The sequence below is a fragment of the Urocitellus parryii genome, chromosome 8 (assembly GCF_045843805.1).
Source record: "Urocitellus parryii isolate mUroPar1 chromosome 8, mUroPar1.hap1, whole genome shotgun sequence".
Classification (NCBI taxonomy): Eukaryota; Metazoa; Chordata; class Mammalia; order Rodentia; family Sciuridae; genus Urocitellus; species Urocitellus parryii.
Window position 1 is genome coordinate 99,923,018 of NC_135538.1, and position 22,920 is coordinate 99,945,937.

Here is a 22,920-nt window from a genome sequence, read left to right on the forward strand (position 1 = left end):
AGATGATGGAAGTAAGGAGGACAGGAGGATGGAATTAAGGAATAGTTTGAGAATAAATTATGTACTCTCTGCTGGCTCCTATAAATCAAACACAAAATCTAGTGCGAAGTCTCTTGCTTGTCTTGATAGTTGTACACATTTAGTATGAATTTGTGTCTTCAAGGAGCCACCATATCTTTATTAAAATGAAAGCAATCACTCCATGATGAGACAGCAGACTTCTAGGGAAGGCAGTGAGATTGTCTTTGATCATCAGTCACTCTCTGGTTAGCATGCTGCCAAAGTATTCGGAATTAATAGGCTCATGTGATAGGTTCAGACCAATCAAACTGTTTAATTTGCTCAGCTCAATTAGTTCAAGTGGGAAAGTAGAATAGGCTATGTCTTATAAGATATTATTGTCATTTTTAAAGGGGTATTGTTTTACAAAAATATAAACACCATAGAAATATTTTTAAGAAGATTTAGGGATCACGTGTAATGCTTATAATGAGTTCAACTCTAGAAGTAAATATTAAGGTTCCTATTATTCAAAACAGGCAGCATTAGTCTGTCAAAGCACACTGTTTAATTTCTTTTAGTTATAGAATATTGAGCATAACATCCAGAGTTTTTGATATTTATTTTGTGATGTTAATCTCTTTAAAATCATTAATAAATTGATCGACCAGTTACCCTGGTTTTCCCAGGATTGAGGGGTTTCCTGGAACACAGAACTCTAAGTAGTAAAATCTGGAAAGTTGGAGATCAACTGGAATATGTAGATCTCCCTAGGAGGAAAACACCTTTAAAGTCATACCAATCCCATTTTCTATGATTTGCAGTGCAACAGATTTGCTAAGGGTTAATGAAAATTTTCCTTGACTTAAATCCATCAGTTTATATTTTACCCAGTTTTATTCCTCCAAGAACTTTGTCTCATGGAATTAATATTGCTTGAGGAGACACAGGCCTTTCTAACAAGAGAAGGAGACCTGAATGATTGCACATGTATTACCCTCCTGGTTAGGGTTGGGGAAGTGCGAGCCAAGCAAGGAACACTGCCCATGGAGGTTTTTAATGTAGAGCAGGGCTTTATTCACTTGCTCTAATCAAATTACTTCTTTTTCTCTTTACTTTATGGTCTGTTTTCCATGCAGATATTTTTGGAATGTAGAATTAAATAATTCATGATTTCCCTATTATTGGTTTAGGTATAGTTGCCATTTCTTGAGTTGATTATCTTCCCTCGAGGGGGCTTTTGGAGTCTCCTCGTATGCAGAGGTTTAAGATAAGAATTTGGCCAAGTAACTAAGCATTGCAGGTACAGATGGGCCAGAAGGCTCACTTTTGACCATTGGGTGACTGCACTGTTATACAGCTTAGGGGGTCCTAATGTTTTTGTGTCCTAGTTCCCTTTAGGAGTCTGGCGAAGCCTAGATCTAGTCTCAGATAATGTTTTTGATACATAAAATAAACCAGTTATGATTACAAAAGAAATCAGTTATATTGATAGAGCTATCAAAATATTAAAAATAAAATTTGTGTTATAATAGCATGTTTCTTTATGAAGATTAAATAGAAATATCTAGAGCTGGTTATAATAACTATCATAATTTCAATGTCATCATTGCAGAATTTCTCCAAAAAGGGGTGCCATAAATGTCGCTTTGTGTAAATGCATGTTGTGATGTTGTAGCCCCTGTGAAGAAGTGGAAGCTCATTTCTCTTTATTTAAATCTGGGCTGGCTTTAGTAACTTGCTTGACAGAATGTAGGAGTGAAGCTCTGGGAGCTCAAAAGATTAGATCTCAAGGACACTTGCATTAGGAGACTTGTTCTTTCTCTTACTTGTTATTGGAATGATCCTCTCTTTTTGGAACAAGGTCCTTAGGATATCGGAATCCAAAAATCATGTGGAAAGCCCATGTTTTCCATACTGGTTAACAAGCCAAATAAGCCCCAGCCAGTAGGCAATGTTAATTCTCAGCTATGTAAGCAATCTGTGTTGGACACCCAGGCCAGTGAAGTCCAATAGTGGGTCATAAATATTGACAATTCTGAAATTTTCTTCCTTTTACCTGCAAACACATTATAAGTTCCAAATTTTATTCATAGGTCAACATTCCACAGAATTTCTTACCTGTGTCCAACAATGTTTCCTTAGAAGGGGAATCTAATATTTGGTTCACTTGGATGACACATGGGCACTGGTAGTATTAACAGCCCACATGCTACCCAGAGAAGACAGAACATTAAAATCTCTCTTTGAAATGAGTATTGTTCTTCTCTAAAATTGATTTACACTTGTTCCATCACTGCCATTTGCATAATGTGTGTGGTATTAAAGCCTCCTTCAGAAATCATGTGCTAATCGAACACCTATTGACTGAGAACATCACTCAAAATGTGTCAGATACTTTTCTGGGGATAAAATAGTAAGCAGTAGAGTTGCAGAACCTACCTGGGTCTCACTTCCTGCTGGTAGAGACAGAAATGTAATCACATCAATAATCATAAGCAATAAAACTAAAAAATTTTGGTATAGGAAACTTTCAGAGCCATGAAATCATATACCATGGGGATCTGGATTGGAATGCAAATGATTGCACTACAATCCATGTTGTAAGGCTAAAACCAGCCATTTAGTGCTAATTAGCTTTAATAATAAATTGACCTAGCATTTCTCAAAGTGTTTCCCATGAAACTAGTTCTTATCAGCATCACATGGGAAAAAACAAATAAGTCAAATCAATTTGGAAAAGCATAGATAGATTTCTTTTCATCTGGTCTTTTTAAAGGCTTTTATATGATCACTTGGGTTATGTAACTCCAGAGAGAGAGACAGTATGTGCTGTTTCTCAAATACTTTTGATCATCTAACTCTCATCACAGAATAGATTGTCATGTCAGTGTTTCAGGGAAATAGAGCACAATGTACTGTCACACCTAATCTCAACTCCCTTACCTAAAAATAATATTTGATGTTGTCTTGGACTCCTTCTATCTTCTTGGCCCACCATTTGTTGTTTCCATTCCCAACGTTACCCTGTATTCCAATGTCTGCTGGAACTCCAGCCATTCCAACCACTTTCCAAGCAACTGGAAAATAGATTCTTCCTGTAAGTTTCACATAACTTTTCTGTTTATATCTTTTGGGCCTAAATCTAGCCAAATTTTGTTAGTTTTATTGTTTATAATTATATATGTGATTACATTTCTGTATCTACCATTTTCTTACTAAATCCCATGAAAGGAGACTTGGTAAATAAAATATTTCAGCTAGGTGATGGTGTATTCAGCTGAAAATTGGAATTTTCATAACTAAGGAAGGAAATAATAAATAAGAATGAGTTCCCTCTGCCACATTTTTTTCTCTCATTTAGAGCTGAGGAAAATGGGTTCAAAACTGCATGCTCAAGAAAGAGCTAAAAAAAAAATCATAGAGACAGGACAGAGTCAAATTTGGCCTCAGGATTCCTTGAGTCTCTCAAGTTCATTACTCCAACTCCTACATAAGCATGAAGGAGAAATGAAAACAGCTTTTCAAAGACTATGACACAAAAGGCGCAGGTGCGTGTACAGATAACACCATTTTAGAGTAGATTTTAAAAGATAGAGTAAATTGCTTCTTGGAAGCATGCGCCCAGATTTGGAAATTAATGGCACTTGATTAACAAGATCCTGCGAAGGGGTGTGTGGCATCTTTATGTTTAACTTCATTGTTCAGGTGCAGTCTGAAGCCACCTATTTTGCCTGGTTCAGCATCAGTGGACATCTAATTACATTTCTCCAGCAGTGGTAAGGTGTGGAGAGGTAGGTGGTGCCAGCAAAGCCAATGTGGGAGAATCTTGAGGAGGTGATGACTTTCTGTGATCTGCCTGACTTGCCTGGACTGGGCACTTCGAATGGCCCCGTCTCTCTGCTGTCTTCCAGCACATTTTTGATATCTTTGTGCTTCCATTGTTAGCACAGATATGGGACAGCTGTGTGGAACCCCTTTTTCCTTGAAAAATACAGAGGAATGTGTGTCTAGAGCTGAGTTTCCTTCCATTGGTTCAAATATTGGTCATTCCCATCCTCACCACAGTGAAAATTTTTCTTACTAAATCACATGAAAGAGGGAAATGATCCTATGAAGGTACAGATTTTATAAATAGGATTTAGGTTTAGCAAGGCCTCCTCTGTCAAGGGACTAGAGATATAGTACGCTGATATAGTGTGGTTCACAGATTTCTGACTTGTAAATCCTCTGGGTTAGGGTAGAAATAGGGCTGAAAAAATTTTCCCTGGAAAAACAAATCTCTGAGGTCCCAGCATTGTGGTGATATGGAAAGAACTTCCAGAACAGAGACTACCCTGGAAGGCCTATGATTGCCCTGGCCCTTGGCCCCTCAGGGGAAATGTCCTGCCTCTAACCTTCTGATTCTGTACCAAGTTGCTTTTCTTGCATTTGAAAGGGGATGAAGATCTTGCTTTATATTTCACATTATCCTTCTCCCTCACATTGACACATTGACACCAGTAAACGAGGAAAGGGTGAGATTTTCCTTCCAGTCCTGGTCTACTGCCTCAATATGCTTTTTTTTTTTTTTTTGGTGTGTGTGTGTGTGTGTGTGTGTGTGTGTGTGTGTGGTGCTGGGGATCAACCCCATGGCCTTCTGCATTCAAGAAGACACAAACTCTACCACTGTGCTACATCCCCAGCCCTGCCTCAAATTTTTTGGGCTACATAGCCTACCACATGGACTTAGGCATGTTACCTCATCAGTATCCTTAATTGATTTCCTTGTCTGTTTTTCTTCATTTGGCTGATTTGGATTATTGAATAGCATGCTGCCATTAACATGCAACTATACAAAGTATAGGGGAGGTGGGCCGGGCCTGTATTAACTGTCTAATGCAGGACATATTCAAGAGGGGGTGTGAAAGAGAACACGCTGAAGAGCAGATAGAAAATATTATGACTTTTATTTATATCTTGTCCTTTGAAAAGTTTCTCTTCATGTGTGTTTTATCATATAGGTATTATTTATAATTAATCAATACGTTTATAAGTAAAACAATACAGAAAACATATGGTTAAATTTTTACTCTTCCAAGAGAGAGAAAAAAGTACATAGGTTCTTGAGTTCAGGAACTGTATATATTTTTTAAAAAGTTTGAACACATGTTCTGTGAAAACATTTTGTACTTAGGAGAACACAAGACTACCATCTGCTTCGGGGTACTCGTAACTTGTGAAAAATCCACCCAAGTTTCATGACCAGTTTTTAAGTTCCTTTTGTAAATGTGTCAAAACTTTGATTTTTAAAATGTTTTGTAGGGCAATAGAGATGGTGTTATTTGGCATATATGAATTGAAGACTTAACAGCTTATTTTTTTCTTTTGTCTGATTTAATTGGAAAACAAATCAACGTATGAAAATAAAAGATATTTAACCTTAAATTTTTTTTTGTTTACTTTCAGAGAAGGGCTATTTGTTGTTTATTTAAATTTTAAAACCATATCAGTGTTTACTATGGTAAGAGTCCCCTTTAAAAATATGTGGTAGGAAATATGTACTATATATAGTACATCATCATGACTGTATATCAAATTTTAAAATGCAATGACAAAATATAAAGTCAGCAAACTGACCTCAGGAACCCAAGCTTAGGTAAGAAGATGAACTTAAAAGAATTTTATTTTTCTCCTATTTGATAGTGAAGAATATGTATAGAAATCCAAAAAACCTAATTGTCAAAAGCAGTACTGAGCTTTAGTCTTGTTTCTCAGTACTGTATAGTATTTGAGGGACTTCCTAAAACTTTTAGGGTAAATTTCAAACTTGCTCATTTGGACCACATGTTTTTGGGGCCCTGACTTCATTGGCCACTGGAAGACTTCCCTGCATGTGTCACAGCTGAACCATGCTCACCTACTTTCTGCCCTCTCCTTGGATGGAGCAGACCTTTTCTTCTGTCCACTTATTTATATTTGCTCTTCTCTCTGCCTTTCTTTTTCTTCTTCACCTCTCCCAACCTGATCATCTTCCAGCTTACTCCTTTTCTATCTTTTAACACTCAACTTAGTGTCTCTTCTAGAAAGTGTCCTTGATTTTCCAATTCATTTCATTCTCCTTCCTATGTTCCTACTTAGATCCTTGTTCTATTGTTATTGTTGTTATTAGTATTATTTAGCAGAGATTGATTGACCCCAGAGGCACTTAACCACTGAACCATATTCCCAGCCCTTTTTATATTTTATTTAGAGACAGGGTCTCACTTACATCCTCACCAAATTGTTGAGGCTGGTTTTGAACTCACAATCCTCCTTCCTCAGCTTCCAGAGCCACTGGGGTTATGGGCATGCCTCACCGTGCCTGACTCTTATTCTATAATTATTACTTACTTTTATGTCACCTTGAGAACAGAGACATCCTTATAAGATGTTTTATAACTCCAAGACAGAGCACAGAATTTGGCATGTGCCATGAACTCAATAAATGCTAGAGTGAATGATTAAGGAGTGAGATGCAAATACTGACCCATCAGTCTCTCCTGAAGTATTTCTGGGATTCTCGAAACTTAAGGAGGATATTTCATTGTTATACTGAGAATTTTGCCAAACAAAGAATGGGTAGAGAGTGTCGGTCTCTAAAGACCTTAGCATGTGAGGAGGGCTGCTGATCTTGTCTGGAAGACCTGGTGGTCCTCTGTAGCACCTGGTCTGGGACATATTCAACACAGTATGTATTTACAATCTCTGGGCCAGACACTTGCTGAGATGTGCTTCCCCTGCAGGTAAGAGGATGCTCTATGCTGGAGAAAGTGGGTTCATTCCTTTTCTTAATGGAGTTCTTTCAGACTCTAGTATTCCCAGTAGGTGCCTCTCATTTCCCTTCACCCCTGGTGAGCTGGTGGCCTTTCATTCAAACTCCTGCACACAGCTTGCCTCCTCCCTCCTCCCCATGTCTTCCACCTGAGCAGTTGATGGGCCTCCTGTAGCTCAGCACCTGAGGAACTGATGGGCCTAGTGTGGCTTGCCAATCAGGAGTTTAGAGCTCTCTGGGGATTTACTGCCATCCCAGCCCGCAGGCCTCCTGTGGCTCAGCATCTAGGCAGTTGACACACCTCCTGTGGTTTTATCTAGTGAGCAGCTTGTGGATCTTCTGTTTGCTGTGCAATAGTTTCAGAGGTTACCTTTTCTCATTTGCATAGTATGGATGCACCTGTTTCTGTTTGTTTTCTTCTTTGGTGAAACTCCAAGAGTGTAAATGAGAAAATGATGTGGTTTAGAGCTAGGACATTGGCTACTGCTGAGGGGCCCAAGTTTTGCTGTTTGGAAAACAGCTGAGACCTCAATCCTAGTCCTTTTGAGGAAATTATCTGTGACTGGGGGAATTTCAGAGGGCGGTAACTCTTTTAGGCCTCTGGCATATGTACTTGGTCTGTATTTAATGCTATCTTGACCATCTGAATGAATCAAAAAAACTTCATTCACTTCTTAATTTATCTTATCAGAAAGTACCACTTGAGGGAAGGCTTCAGGCAGAACAAACTGGCTGAAATAGTTCAAGTGGAGAAGGAAGGAAATAGTTAAAGGATTTTAAACTGCTAAAGAGGGCTTTTACATTTTTCTGGGAAAGCAGCAGTTTGTATGGAAATCACAGCTTTTATACATTAAGTATGGTTATGAGTCTCTTCCCTTAAGCTGTGTGAGAAATATAGGCTTCCCCCCACCCCCAAAGGAAAAGGAGACTGGAACCAAATACTCATGTAGCTCTCTGCCCAGGATTTTCAGGTAACAAAGAGAAGGGAGAGGCTGGTTGGTTCTTAGGAAACAGGAGATTTTATTGATATCATAGTTGTTGTTATACCATGCTTTGTCTAAGCCTTGCTTAGAATGGATAACTTTGACCACAATTTTTATAAGCTGTATTTTCCCAGTATCTTCTCTGCTTCACCATCTTCCATCATAGGCAAACAAGGTCACATGCACTGATAAGGACCACATCAGGATGTCAGTGCCAAGGGCCACATTTGCTTTTTCAGGAACCCAGGTTACTTGAATAATAGCTGTTGGAGGGGTAGATTAAAGTCAGAAGACCATAAAATATTATCAGCAAGAAATGACACAAGAATTTTAGAGGTATTCAAATATCTTTTTTTTTTTGAGCCCAAAAAGGGACTAAGACTCTTCCTGTAGTAATAGTATTTTGTAGAGTATGCTGATACAAGAGGTACTACAATTAATAATAAGCCCATTATTACAATGAGATAATAATATGAGCTTGGTGTTTCAATGTGCCATGCACTGCATTAAATATTTTTTTAATCTCACTGAAGCTTTATAAAGTGTTCAGACATTAACACCATATTTTATCAACAAGGAAAGCAAGATTAGAAGCAGAAGCTCTTAACCTTTAGTATGCATGAGAATCAACTGAGTTGGTTTTAAAATATTAGTCATCTACATTTTGAACCAGTTCTGGTACTGATGCAGGGCATCCCTGGACCACACTTTTTAGAAAGCCTGACTTAGATGTTTAGTAATAGTCCTGGGGTCCCACAGCCAGAAAGTGGGTATGTTTTACTCCTGCTGCCCTATCTACACTGCCCTTCCTGTTGATATGTACCAGAAGGAAGGTTCAGTATTTCTTTCGTTGATCTTATATATCAAACTGTATATGACTATTGGACATTCCTTACTTGGAAGCATCCTTATACATCCTTGGACTTCTGTAACTTGATTATTAAAAAAAAAATGTAAAATAGTGCATCAATTGTTTTCTGTACAAAGTAATCAATAATAAGAAATACAAAAGCAAAATATCCAAGAATACTTTAACCTGTCTTCTTGCCCTTTCTTGGATAACTACTGTTATTAACTGAGTTTATGATATAATTTTAATGTGTGTGTGTATATATATATATATTTTTAAAATATTACTTTTCTATGACTAGGCATTAGTTTTCTATCCTAAGCATCTTGGATTAATTCACATTGGGATTCTCCTAGCCACCTTATGAGGCACTGTTAACTCACTTTATATCAGACATCAGGGGAAGCTGAAAAATGAAGATCCTAGCTAATTGGTGGAGAAATAAAATTTAAACACCATCATCTGGATTCAGAGCTCTTATATGCTGTGCTAAGCTGTCCCTCAAATCATTAGTGAAAAAATATGTTCTTAGTATTCATACATGACTTCAAAAAATGTTGAACAATTGAAATACTATCTTATCAGTAAAGAAAAAATCTACCACATCCTTTTAAATGACTGCATAGCATCCCAGAATAAAAGTGTGGTATATTAAACTACTATCTTGTGATAACACTTAAGTTTTTTCTCCAGTTTTTCACTTTCATAAGCAATATAAACAATAAAAATGTTAATGCCTATTGTACTAGTAGAAAAAATTTCTCTATGCCAGTTGATTCCCACAGTATCATCTATAACCTCCTATATCTGAGATCACACAGAGGCCTCTTTAACAATGAAAACCTAAATTTAAAAAAAAAGGTGAGACATTGATTTTAATATTTTAGATGAAAGCAAATATACTCTAACTAGTAAGGATTTTTGAAAAGATTGATTTGGGGAAACTTGCTCTAGATAATGCTTAGCAACCAAATTCTTAAAATGACACAGAGATGGAAGAAAATAAACAAAACAGAGTTCAGAAGCAGATCTGTGGATATATGAGAATTTACTTGGTGAGTAAGATTTTGCTCAAAAAACAGTGGGAAAGACTAATTTCAGTAAATCTTATTGGAATAGTTGTCTACCCATATGTTAAAAAATCCTGTTGTAATATCAAGCCATATCATGCAAGATCAACTAAAGTTCTATATTAAGTTTAAGGGAATTATAGGAGAACATATTTTGTATTCTCTTCATATTCATATTTCCAAAATATGCCTGAGAATATGCTGCAGCTAAATTTTCCCCTTGTTCTGTTGTGTGTGCATTTGCTCTATTTTGGGTCTTGTTTCTTGGAATAGTGGATTGACTGTTCAGAATCACTCTCATAGTTTTGTGGTTTTGTGTTTAAAATGACTGTATGCCTTCTCATGATTCCTTATTTCAGGAAGTTGTCTCCAGTGAATATGGGTGAGCAAAGTTGAGATAAGGAAAACTATTCAGAGAGCAGTATAATCCATGCAAGGTAGCAGAGTTTGGTCTTGACCTAATATTGATGTAGCAAGCAATAGCTGAAGTCAAAATGAATTAAAACTTTGTACCAAACTCCAATTCTAGTAGCAGAGTCAAGTTTTTCCTTGTTTCGCAAACACTCAACAGTGTGAAGAATTTCACATGAATCCAAATGTGGAAAGGGCAAAGGTGGAAATAAAATGTAAACTAAGAGAAGTTAGAAACACAAAGTAAAATAAAGTCACCTCAATTAAGAAGAGATTGCACAGCTTACTGTCTTTCTCAAGGTATTGCTGGCAGTAGGAGAAAATTGCAAGGACAAAAGAGAACTCAAGAAAAGAATTATATACATACAAAAGCATACTCTAATACATATGGAGAACTAAAATTTCACTGGTAGCAAATACAAATCTAACTAGTCTCAACTTTTAATTTCACTTTCAGTTTTTGATTTTTTTTAAATAAAGGCGATTCATAATCCTTGTTCAAAATTCAAAGGCATGAAAGAATAGTTCTTGAAATTTTGTCTTCAGTTTTGTCTTCCTGTCCCTCTGCTTTATTTCTTGGAAATAACAATATTAATGATTCCTTGGATTCCCCTACAGAGATTCTGAGCCAAATATATGAAAATTATACATTTTTTTCTTATTACCCTCCCTTTATATAACTCTAACATATTATGAATTGTTGCATCTTGCTTCAAAAGGTACACTGTTTTGAAAATGCTTCTATATTAGTACATAAAGTACCAGAGGTATAATTCACATACCATTCAATTCATCCATTTAAAGCATACAAGTCATGGCTTTTAGTGTATTTACAGAGTTGCGCAACCATCACCACAATCCATTTTAGAACATTTCATTACTTTCAAAAGACACTTTGCACCTCCTTAGCTGTAACCCTGTAATCCCTCATTCTCCTCAGCCCCAGGCAACCACTCATATATATACTTTCTTTTTTGCTTATTCTAGACATTTGATATAAATGGAATCATACAATAGCTTCCTTTACTTTGTGTATGATTTTCAAGGTTCATCCATGTTGTAGCATGTGATCACTTTTTAGCATGGATGAATGGCTAAAAAGATCCCATACATAAAGTATGTGTTTATTTTGGTATATAGGTATATAGCCATATTCACTAATTTGGTTAACTATTTCATGTGTTTTTTTTTTTAATGGGTGTTTTTAGTTGTAGTTGGACACATACCTTTATTTTATTTATTTATTTTTATGTGGCACAAAGTATCTAACCTAGTGCCTCACACATGCTAGGCAAGCTCTTTACTGCTGAACTACAACTCCAGGCCTATTTCATGTGTTTATATAGCAGTCACTCATTCTTATGTATTATTTATCATTAATTACATTTGTTCAAATACCCAGATACATGGATTTACTTCACACAGAGTTTTCTAAGAGATCATCCCTAATTGGGTTTGGGCAGGTGGAGTCTAATGTTTACCTTATATGACTAAGAAGGGAACTGAAACGGTTCTAATTTCTCAGGCCACTGAAGATATCTTAATATTTACTCCTTGTACCAGTCTCCTTTCAAAGGTCCTTTTGAAAAGAGATAAGTGCACATGGGTTACATGTTCCCCTGGCTTCTCCTTCTTCCCTCCTATTTAAAGAAAGCAGTCATCTGCTCCCAAAGAGAGTCTCCCCTGGTGCTCTGAATCCTATGTTTGTCTTCCTTTCTCTGTCCCTAAGTTCCCTAGATGTCTTTTTCTCTCCCTTATCTGAAGTCTTGACTTCTCTACAGGATACTTCCTATCAGTGTATGCACATTTGTTTGTGTGTATGCTCCATATGTCTAAACAAATTCCCTTGAATCCTCATCTACTTCTGTACCTGAATTCTTCTCTCCACATTCTACTTTTGCTCTTTTGGTGATTTCTGAGGACATAAATTTTCTAGTTGTGAAACTATTGACAGTATTTGAAACTATGAACATGTTTTTCTTTTTTCAAGTATCACACCCATATGCCCAACTGTCAATTGAAATCTCTGCTGGGATGACGTCAAAGTTCAGAAGCTAAAATAACTCACTGAGATCCTCTTCCCACCCTAGTCTGCTCTCCCAGTTCCACTTGCACCTTCTCCCCACTCCAGTTTTCTCACATCAGCCCATGACATCTCCTGCTATTACTGATAGCTTAAAGTTTTCTGAACGCTTCAACCCACCCTGGTTATTTTGATTTCTGAAAAGTACTCAATATGCATTTTTACAATCTTTTCTCTCTCCACCCTAAATTATGTGTTATCATCTCTGGGATGGACCACTAGAATGCCTCTTAATTACTTGCTTGCTACATTTACCCTTATTTACTTCATTCCGCAGAGACATCTTTTGATAATACAAAATGGCTATGTGATTTCACTGATAAAAACCCGTTGGTGGTATATACTGTGTCCTTTCTACTTGTTTCATTGTGACTCAACCTTTAGATCTTGGTTCTTCTATTCTTCACTTTTCAATGTTATTCTCGTAGCATTATGAATTTTCTTCCTTAGCAATTTACACAGTTTGTGCCTATGTAATTATCTTTGTGATTGTGTTTTAATGTCAATTTCCTCCTCAAAATATTAGGTTTCATGAGAACTGAGTCTGGTTTCTTTGGTTCACATAACAGGTTCAGAGAGAGCACTCAAACTTTTATGCTTGACATGAAAGAGGGGATAACTAGCGATTGAATGCCTCTTACATATCAGGCACTGGAATATTTTGTGTGTGTGATTTCACCAAATCTTTACTGTTGAGCTCACAGATTATTCTCTATAGAGACATGTATCAATGAGTAGAGCCTGAAAGGAATGCAGACATAGTTGAGAAACCATTGGAACTATAGAACTACATAGACCCTGGATATGTGTGGAGTATGGGTAGATAGAGTTTCAGTGGGATTCTGAACAATAGGGCAGTATTAATCAGCTTTTTTTTCCCCTCTGTGATTAAAGGATCCAACTAGCACAATTGGAGAGGAGAAAAGTTTTATTTAAGGGCTCATAGTTTCTGAGTTGTCAGTCCATAATACAGCCAGCTCCATCATGGCGGAAGAATATGGCAGAGGGAAACTGCTCACATGGTGATCAGAGAGGAGAGGAGAGGAGAGAAGAGAGAGAGAGAGAGAGAGAGAGAGAGAGAGAGAGAGAGAGAGAGAGAGAACACAAAGAAGAATCTCCAATTAGCATATACAAATATATACCCCAAGCTCCAATTCCCACCTCCTCCAGCCACACCCTACCACTTCAATTACCACTCAGTTAATCCCTATCAGGGGATTAATTCACTAATTGTGTTAAGATTTTTACAACCTAATCAGTTCTCCTCTGAGCCTTCTTGCATTGTCTCACATCTGAGCTTCTGGGGAACACCTCACATCCAAACCATAATAAGGGCATTAGGAGCAAATTAGGTTTCTCAGGCACTAGAAGGAAAGGAGGAACAGACACTGTTCTACTTGCTTGGAAACATGCCTGGACTTTGCAATGATTATTTTGGAACTGTAATTATTTTGATTATTACATCAGAAGCAAATACTTCTTTTACTTTTTCCTTCCACCAATGCTCACCTGATCAGTCTTGTAAAACTAGTTATTTCTCTATGTGAAATGGAAGTCTTATTTTGTTTATGGATTTTTTTTGCATATATTGCAGTGTCTGACAAAGCACTTGACAATATTTGCTAGATGAATGAACAAATTTGTTTGTCAGTAATAATACTTTTCTTTATATACTGTTCTCCTCTGGGGGACTTCTAGAGACCCTGGGTTAAAAAGAAGGATTTATTCTAATGACAATATCTTTGCCAGACAGTATGGAGATATTTTAGAGTATTGTGACTTCTGGAAGAAGTTGTAGAATCTGGGAATTATCATTGGAATACTTAGAAATGTGAATAAGAATTCTAGAAACCTTCATGATTTCTGGGACAGTATTTTAGTTCAAGTGTAAAGGAATTTATTTTGAAAACTGAAGCAAGACTCTTTGCATTGAATATACAGAATTTACAGAAATCACAGAACACTCAGTAAAACCTCTTGAAGGCTTTGGGACATTACAAAAATATGGAAAATATGGAAATATTGAAAGCACTAAAAACTTGCATTGAAATTGTTTTGTGTGTATGTAAGCACATTATTAATGAAGGAGCATAGTATATAGTCTGGTTTGCTCAGAAATTATAAATTTTGAGACTATATTAAAATGTTGAGTATTTAATCAGTTTTATTAGTCAGGTATTATAGTCTAAGCTCTCTCAAGCATTACCTATTCATTTAAAAATAATGTCTATCATCTTAAAGAACAAATGGAATATTAGTATCTTTCAAGAACTTAATAAAATTTAATTAGAAGAAATAATTTAAAACTTGAGAAAAATAATAACAGTGAAAAGAAATTTTAAAAACACCCTCAGTTTTTTTGGATCTATTGCCCTCTCTAGTGTCAAACAGAGAAAAAAGGAGAGGATTTATTTTCAAAAAAGAGCTGATGAGGGAAATAAACTCTTGAATGCAGCGTTTGCTGCATAGCTTATTGCCTAAAGAGCTTTTTTAAAGAGTGAATCACTTATTTTGTACAGCTTCATATTTTTTTTCTTCAGGTTTAAAGTGTGAAAATGTGTTAATTTATTAGTAGTTGGTCTCAATGTCTTTTCTAAGGAAACAAATCTAAATGCTAACCCACATATGAAGTAAGTGTGACGTCTGGTTCACCTTGAATACAAACTGCAACTTGTAAAAACATAACAGGATGCTCACTGAGCATTGCCACAGTCTGCTTTTGAAGGTATGTGAGCACATTAGTATTCACTATTAGGGCTTGAGAGGGATTATAACCCCAAACCTCAGGTCAGCCCAGATTCATTAACAATGAACAGGAGTAATAGAATTACGTGAAGAAAGCCAAACTATAGTTTAACATCTGACCTCAAATTTATTGAAATGAATACTCTCCATTTTTAGGTCTTCAGGGGATTGTAGGTTCTAGGGATTTTTGTGAGACCAGATTATGTGAGCAAGCACAGGGCACCCTGTTTCAATGCCAACTTGGCCACTCAGAGACTTCCTGGCCCTATGGAGAGCTCAGCATCATGACTGCATCTCAGGAGAAAAAAAAAAAAAAAAACCAACCCAAACAAAGCAGCCGCACTTTCTAGCATTTTTTCTTTTAGAATTTGGGATCCAGAGGATTGATCTAATACAGTTGGTAATTTTATTTAAAAACCTTCCCATTAAATAGATTCAAAATATTTTTGAAGAACAGATGGCATAGGCTAGAGGAAGAAATAAACATTGTATGTTAAGCATTTTATTGATCAATTAAAATATCATAATTTAAAGTGTTGATTCTACTGTGGGAATTATGCATGTCTCTATATGACTTGAGACACAGAGAGTAAATGTGGGGAGTGGGATGGAGATTTATTATATGAAATTTAAATGGGTCTCTTTCCATTTAGTGAGAATAAGGGCTGTTCTCCTTCCCCCCCTGCAGTTCTCCTTCTCTCTCTCTCTCTCTCTCTCTCTCTCTCTCTCTCTCTCTCACACACACACACACACACACACACACACATACACACACACACACACACACACACACACACACCAGGTGAGCAGATGGGTTTTCATGAAGTTGTTGGGAAATTGGCTTTCAGACTTGAATCATGTGCCTCTGGGCATTTTGAAAACTGCCTCTTCTGCCTATTTTTAAGACCAGTTTGAAAAAAAAAAAAAAAAAGATAGAGTAGAATAAAGAAACCACCTGTGTGGATTTGATGAAAAAGTCAAACTATAAAGTTTGCAGCTCTTTGATTGTAGAAGGAAGGTATCCTCATCTTCTAGCACTGTTTTATGCAGCTTTTTCTACAAGGAACTATTGAGAACCAAATACCATCGTTTCAGTAAATTAGTCTACTTGACACTAATTTTCAATCATGTTACCCTTTCATCCCTGTGAATTATTTATGTCTGAGAGCTTCCACTACTTTAGGAGTATTTTAACTTGTGTGTACGAGCTATCTTCATAAATTATGATAGACTATTTGAATAAACCATTAGATTGACCCAAAGTTAAACAAGACCACAAAGAAAACACCACCAATCATTGTGTAAAATGTATGTTTAAAGTATTTTAAGTAATCATTTTTGAACTACAAGCATTGTTTTCTTCACCTTTTTAGAAGGAAGGCTAAATCATTGAATAGTTATGCAAATGGTATTAAAATTTACTTTCCCCTTGGTTTGCATATTCATAGGAAAATATTTTGTAGCCAAAACTGAATGAAGATGCAAACCCGCTAATTATGGAAGGTGCAGGAAAACAACAGCCTATAAATGGTTCTTGTATGTCCTCCTGTTTTCTCATGTCATTGTTCTCTCTAAGCACTCTCCAGGATATTCAAAGTTGGTGCAGGTTGTGTTCCTGACAATGGCAGGGTTGTACTGGGAACCACCTAAGTTACAGGCCTTGTACAGTGAATACCATACAGTGGGCCTGCCTCCCCTAAATTATGCTTGTTCATGTGACCCCATCATTATTCTGAGGATCTGTGCCCTTTGCCCTTGATCTCATTTCTATGGGTTTTAGACAAGTGTCAGACCCTTGGAATGTTACATGCTTGTGACCTTGATTGCTGAACTTTGCTGGCTAAGTTTAAATTGAGTTTAAATCTAGCATTGAAATTATATGGAATGCTTTGTAACTCTAGTAGTTGAATTATTCCTGATACAAAAGGAGCCTGAGAATCTCCGTCAGAGATGTCTGTCTTTTGATTTGGCTCAGGTTTTCTGGTTTTGATAGTAGCTAATGCATTTACAAAAGATTGGACCGTTGTTGTTCTTTTTCTTGCTGTTTCATTTGGTGCATAGGGAGACTCAGGGATTTCTTTAATGTTGTTTCCAAATATTATTTCTAAAGCTCTATTTTTAATTGTCAAAGTAGACACTTTCAGAAATACAATAAAACATTGCCTTGTGGTAGATACTAGGGTAAAGATGGTGGGTGTTTAGTGCTTGATGGATGAACAAGTGGTGGGAGGGTGTAATTCGGAACCAAGAGGCACTACCCCATGGCTGGTCTTGAGCTCCTTTGGGGGGAAAACAGTCTTTAATTACATCTGGAACTCATTAATTCTTTTTGGAGCCTCTTTCCAGATCAGCTCCGCCATCAGCCTCCTATTGAGCAACAGAAATTCCAGATGGTTCCCTCCATATGCCAGTGCTCATTCTCTCAAGTAGAATAGATTGGTCACTGACAGAGGAGGATGGAATAGCTGAGGCCAAGTCGGGACAAGGTAGAGAGCATTGGCGTGGTCCATCATTCATGTTTACTAGATGCATTGTATAAATAGCTATTTCAGAGTGAGTGCTCTAGAAAGAAATTTCACAGAAAGGATGTTACTTCTGGAGAAAGTGGCATGTTGACCCCAACTCACACCTGGAGAAAAAGAAAAATTCTCCACAAGCTTTCACTGCAGCTAAGAACTGGTCAATTGGCCTGCAGCTGGTCTGCCCTGGAGGCTGCTTTGGTGTGAATTCTTCTGCTTGTGCCCCTGTGATCTCTGCTATTGTGACTCAAGGAGAACCCCCTTATAAAAATCTTATAGGACACATGATTATTTTGTTTTAGCAGAATTGTGTTAAAAATAGATGCATTGATAGACTTTCCAGTTTGAAGTAGCTGAGAATGACGATAGGATCAATCTTTTTTTTTTTTATGATTAAAGGGTGTAGTATCTTCCATTTGTATTCTCTTGACTTACCCCTCCTTACCTCTTATATGACATTTTGTATAACCCTGAGGATCGCCTTCCATTTCCATGCAATTTCCCTTCTCACTCCCTTTCCCTCCCACCTCTCATCCCTGTTTACTGTAAATATTCTTCTCAAGCTCTTCGTCCCTACCCTGTCCTTGTTTACACCCCTTATATCAAAGGAGTCATTTGGTATTTGTCTTTTACAGTAGAAGGGGTAGAGAGAGAAAAGGGGAGGGGAGGGGAGGGGAGGGGAGGGGGGATAGTAGACAATAGGACAGACAGCAGAATACATCAGACACTAGAAAGGCAATATGTCAATCAATGGAAGGGTAACTGATGTGATACAGCAATTTGTATACGGGGTAAAAGCGGGAGTTCATAATCCACTTGAATCAAACCGTGTAATATGATGTATTAAGAACTATGTAATGTTATGAACGACCAATAAAAAAAAAAAAGAAAAAAAAATAAAGGGTGTAGTATCATTTCAAGTCTAACACATTTATACTTATTTTGTTTATATATTGTCTTTATCTGATGTTAGGAGATACCTCTTTAAATTCCTGGCACTTGACAAGACTTGACATGATACTAGGAAGGAAAAGAAGAACAAAGAAAAGATGGACAGATGGATCTAGGAAATTTTAAGATAAAGTGTGGAATCAAAGAAATTAGAGCAGTGTTTCTGCTCCTGTCTTTATGCTGTCACTTTCCTCTTATAACTATTGGATTTTCGTGTGTGTGTGTGTGTGTGTGTGTGTGTGTGTGTATGTTCTTCTTTGTGTGTTATTTTTGAGCACCTACTATATGCTAGATATTGTTCTGGGAAAATAAATGTGAGGATGGCAGCTATGGTTCCTGTTCTTCTGAAGTTATGATAGTTAATCTGTACAGACTCTTGGGAAATTTATTGGTATATTTGGAGTGGGTAGAGCAATTAAAAGGAAATATTTCTTCTAACAGGATATGTGATAGAGTCCAAAGGGAAAATTAAACTCTGGGCACTTATATTTTTGCTGGAAATTATGTTTAAAGTGCCTACCATCATATGTGGGGGTGTGCATGTGTGTGTGGATATGTGTGTTTTTAAGAGAGAGAGAAAGAGAGAGCGAGGGAGAACTTTGTGGGTGAGAGAAAGAACTTACTGAGTTAATTTTATTATTTTCTTCTTTAATTTCAAAAGCTAAATGTGGGTCAAATGGGATAGATTTTGGAATAAAGGCCATTTGTACAATACTCTTGTTTTAAAAGTTACTTGCTTAGAATAATTTTTCTCTTAAATTTATGAACCCATAAAATGTATGCTAAACATAGAATATTCTCTTGATATTTTATTTTTTATGAAAATGTTTTGAAAAGTATCAGAGATGGGACTCAAATATATATTTTATCTGTTTAGCCTGATCATTCATTTTGTACCAGTCAATAATGAGCTCTTGAATTTAAGGTATGCAGGGAACTAAACTCGATAGATCTAGGAACAGTTATTTACTATTTTTATTTTTAACATTACAATAAGCATGGGGGATTTTTTTAAAGTCTTTTTCTCTAAAACATAAATACATTGAGGCGTATACCTCTTTACCTACAGTAATGTATGAGTGTAATTCAAATAATTCATTTTAGTGCTGTGATATTAAGTGTGTGGGCATCATCACATTACTGGAGTGTTAAAGAGAGGTTGTTTTCCCAGAGGTAATAATGGAGCCGTCATCGAGAAGACTGGAAATGACCAATTATCAGAGAAAAAAACATCCTTCTGAAGGATGAGTGGGTGCTGCTGATGATGCTGGACTTCATGTCCACCTGAGGGACAAAAGGAAGAAGAGCGGACTTGCAAAGCCTATGGACTGGGCCTGGAGATGTTATACTTCAACTCTGCCTGCACTTTGTTGAAATATAACTCAGTCACATGGCTTCATCTAACTTCAAAAGAGGCTGGAAACTAGTTAGACTAGTTAGAGACTAGAGAGTCTATTAAACTAGAGTCTAACTGTGAACCCAAGAGAGAAATGGAAATGATTAGTTTATGGGCATTATAGTATCTGCCACAGGAGGGCATGACTCATATCTCTGGAAGCAGGCAAGGGCTAAGAAAGACAACCGATAGCAAGTTAATTGGCTTGGACAGGTCCTTATGAACAGCGGGGTGCATTGTTTCCTGGACTGAGATATGAGATTTATGTTAACAAAAGAACTCTCTAAAAATCTTTACATGTGTCAGTGATTATGGTACTTGAAATGTAAGCAGAAACATTTATTTGGATATCTTTAATTCATGCTGAATTACTAGTAAGCTTTAGAAAAGTAACAATTAGTACTTTGACATACATGAAATATTAACTACTTTAAATGAGAATGTTTTATTCATATATTACTTTATTGTTTATTTCAAACAAAATCCATGATAATTTCTTCTGGAGTTTTATGGAACAAGATTTTATGAAAAGGGAGATGAAGGATAATGGTTTTAAATGGTTCATGGGCTCTATAAGCATGCCAAGCAAATGGACAATAGTACAGAGATTTTATCCAGCATTTGCTAAGCATGTACCACATACCTTGCCTTACACAGTGGTAATTAGGAAATTACCAAAGACTTACTAGGATTATTTAAGTGCTTTAGATCTATTAACTCATTTGATCCTCTCAGGAAAAGTTCTAGGAAGGAAGAAGATTTTTTATTATTATGCCAATTTCACAGACAAGGTAACTGAGGTAACAAAGAGATAAAGTTGCTGGTCTACACTTTAGCAAATAGTGGAGCTAGAATTTACATCCCATTTTTTGCCCTATGAGGCCCAGGTCATATCTACTGATTTGTGTCTCCCTAAAACTAGAGCCCAAAGTAAAGGGACAGGGACAAAGGGCAGGCAGCTCACTTGATCTGTGTGTTCACACTGAAGTTTGGGACAGGAGCAATGCCTTTGAGCCAGAACACTTGTTGTATTAGGCAATGGTAGCATTTACTATTCATGGCTCCCCGCCTGTCCTTTTAATGAGGCCTAGCCTCTGGCAAACTCTGTTCCTTCAGATGCTGCACCTGTCCTGGCATAAAGTTGCAATGTAAACAGCTCCCGAATTGCCAGGGGGAACCCCACGAAAAATCACTGGAGGAGAGAAGGTGATGCTTGCTTTAGGTCTGTGTCTAATTTCTTTTTCTTCTGCAGACAGGACTGTCCTTGTGGATATCGATCTTCCCTTCCTCAGAGGCCTCTATGTAATGGGGACTTTAGAGTTCCCTGTGGACAGAAGCAACATCTTGAGCATGGCATGCCTGGTTGTTGTAGGAGGGGAGCTGAAAGTCGGTGAGTAGAGTCACGGAGAGGGACAGCAGCATGGGAATTAAGCTTGGTGAGAAAGGGCTCTGGGAAATGGTTGGTGGCACCAAGCAGTGGCTTAACCAAGGCTGGGAAGGGCTAAAAAAGGGGTGGGTTTGCTAATAGAGCTGTGGACATGGACAGAGGGGACTTCTACTGGTCATTTTCTTATGTTGACCCTCTGTAATCCATCCGTATGCCTGGCCTGGAGTCTGCATGCTGCTACTCATTTCAGGGTGCTTTTGGCCTCCTCCAGGCTACAGATCAGTTCTTCTGTTAGTTATTTGTATCAGACTTTTTGTGGCTCACTCTTGCAGAAGATATCATCGATGGAATTGAGATCATCTAATCAACTACCTTGCAATGAAATTTCAATTGTGGTTTCAACATAGTTCCCTCAGAAAACTGAAGGAAAGCCTAACTTATGTGCTAAGACATGATTGGGGTAGATAATCCCAGGGGTGTTAGAATGAAGGGAAAAGAGAAGTGAGGGAGAAAAGGAGGAATATCAAACACAAGGTGACCTTTCATACCTCTCGAGGAAATCACTGTTTCCTTGGTATATAGGAGGCATGGAGAGAAGACTTTTAGAACCACCACATCTTGGGTCAGTATTAGGCAGAAATGTACCAGGTCAGGCGATTCACTCCTTTTTTTTTTTTTTTTTTTTGTTATTTCTGTGTCTACCTGGGAAGGTAGTGGAGCGGGGCAGATAACTCAGGAGATTCTAGGAGATAAAGGTCCTCCAGTTGGGACTTGAGGCATGTTTCTGGTGTCCCAGGCAGGGAAGAGAGGATATGGAATGATGTATTCATCAGATTGGGTTCATTGGTTTAAAAAATAACAAACAAAACAAATCATGAATTGCTATCAAGAGATTATATACTTGGAACTACTGCAATCATAAGTATAAATGCTGAAATAGTATATATCCTAGCCCCAAAGGAATATACCTTTGACTATATTAAAGACATTCTATTTTTGCTTCCAAAAGAAATTAAAAGAAAATTCTCAGAAAATATAATATCCCATCCGAAAGAAAGAAATCCTAAATGGGAAGAAAATATTTAAATGTCTTTTTTTTTTTTTTTTGGCATCATCTCATTTTGGGATCTCTGTACAGAGCTGAAATCACTGTTAAGAACATTCCTGAAAAATTATGGTGAAGCCTCTTCTTGAGTAAGAGAGAATTCACTGATGCAGTAGATAGAGGCCAGCAGCATCCTGGGACCCTGAGTAGGGCAGAAAAGGGCAGAATTTGGAAAGGGAGATGTCAAAAGAAGTGGTCCAGCACAGTGGACTTTCTGCTACCAGCACAGATAAAGTTCTCTTAAGACAACCAACGACTAAACTGTCTTTCTCCAGCCAAGCCACCCTCTCAGTCCTGCCAGCTGTATTGTTAACCCTAATTCCTACTCTTTTTTCTACGTGCCATCCACATACACATCACCACATGGTACTTTCCTGTAGGAGTTATTTTATTTTCCCTTGGGTTTCAGGAGAATCTAAGACTTTTTACTTATTTCAGTGCATCTTTCCACACTGAGGAAATACTTTTGGATTCTGGACTTTTCCTCCCAAATTAGTAATATTTGCCCATCTGTTTAATATTCTTATCAAACCCCCATCTAATTCACTGATAAAAATATTTAATAAAACTAGGCTCTGCTTTTGTTACCAGAGAACTTATTTCAGGTTGGTATCTTCTATTGCTAAA

At 37.2% G+C, this 22,920-nt stretch overlaps 1 protein-coding gene across 1 annotated transcript in view; it reads left to right on the forward strand.

Moving 5' to 3' along the window:
* The window catches only part of Pkhd1 (PKHD1 ciliary IPT domain containing fibrocystin/polyductin), a 426,978-nt gene that overhangs the window by 238,625 nt on the left and 165,433 nt on the right, over positions 1-22,920 (forward strand). Inside the window, exon 52 of the mRNA XM_026400889.2 lies at positions 21,054-21,191. Within this exon, the coding sequence (XP_026256674.2) occupies positions 21,054-21,191 (138 nt within the window). The remainder of the gene's footprint in view (positions 1-21,053; positions 21,192-22,920) is intronic.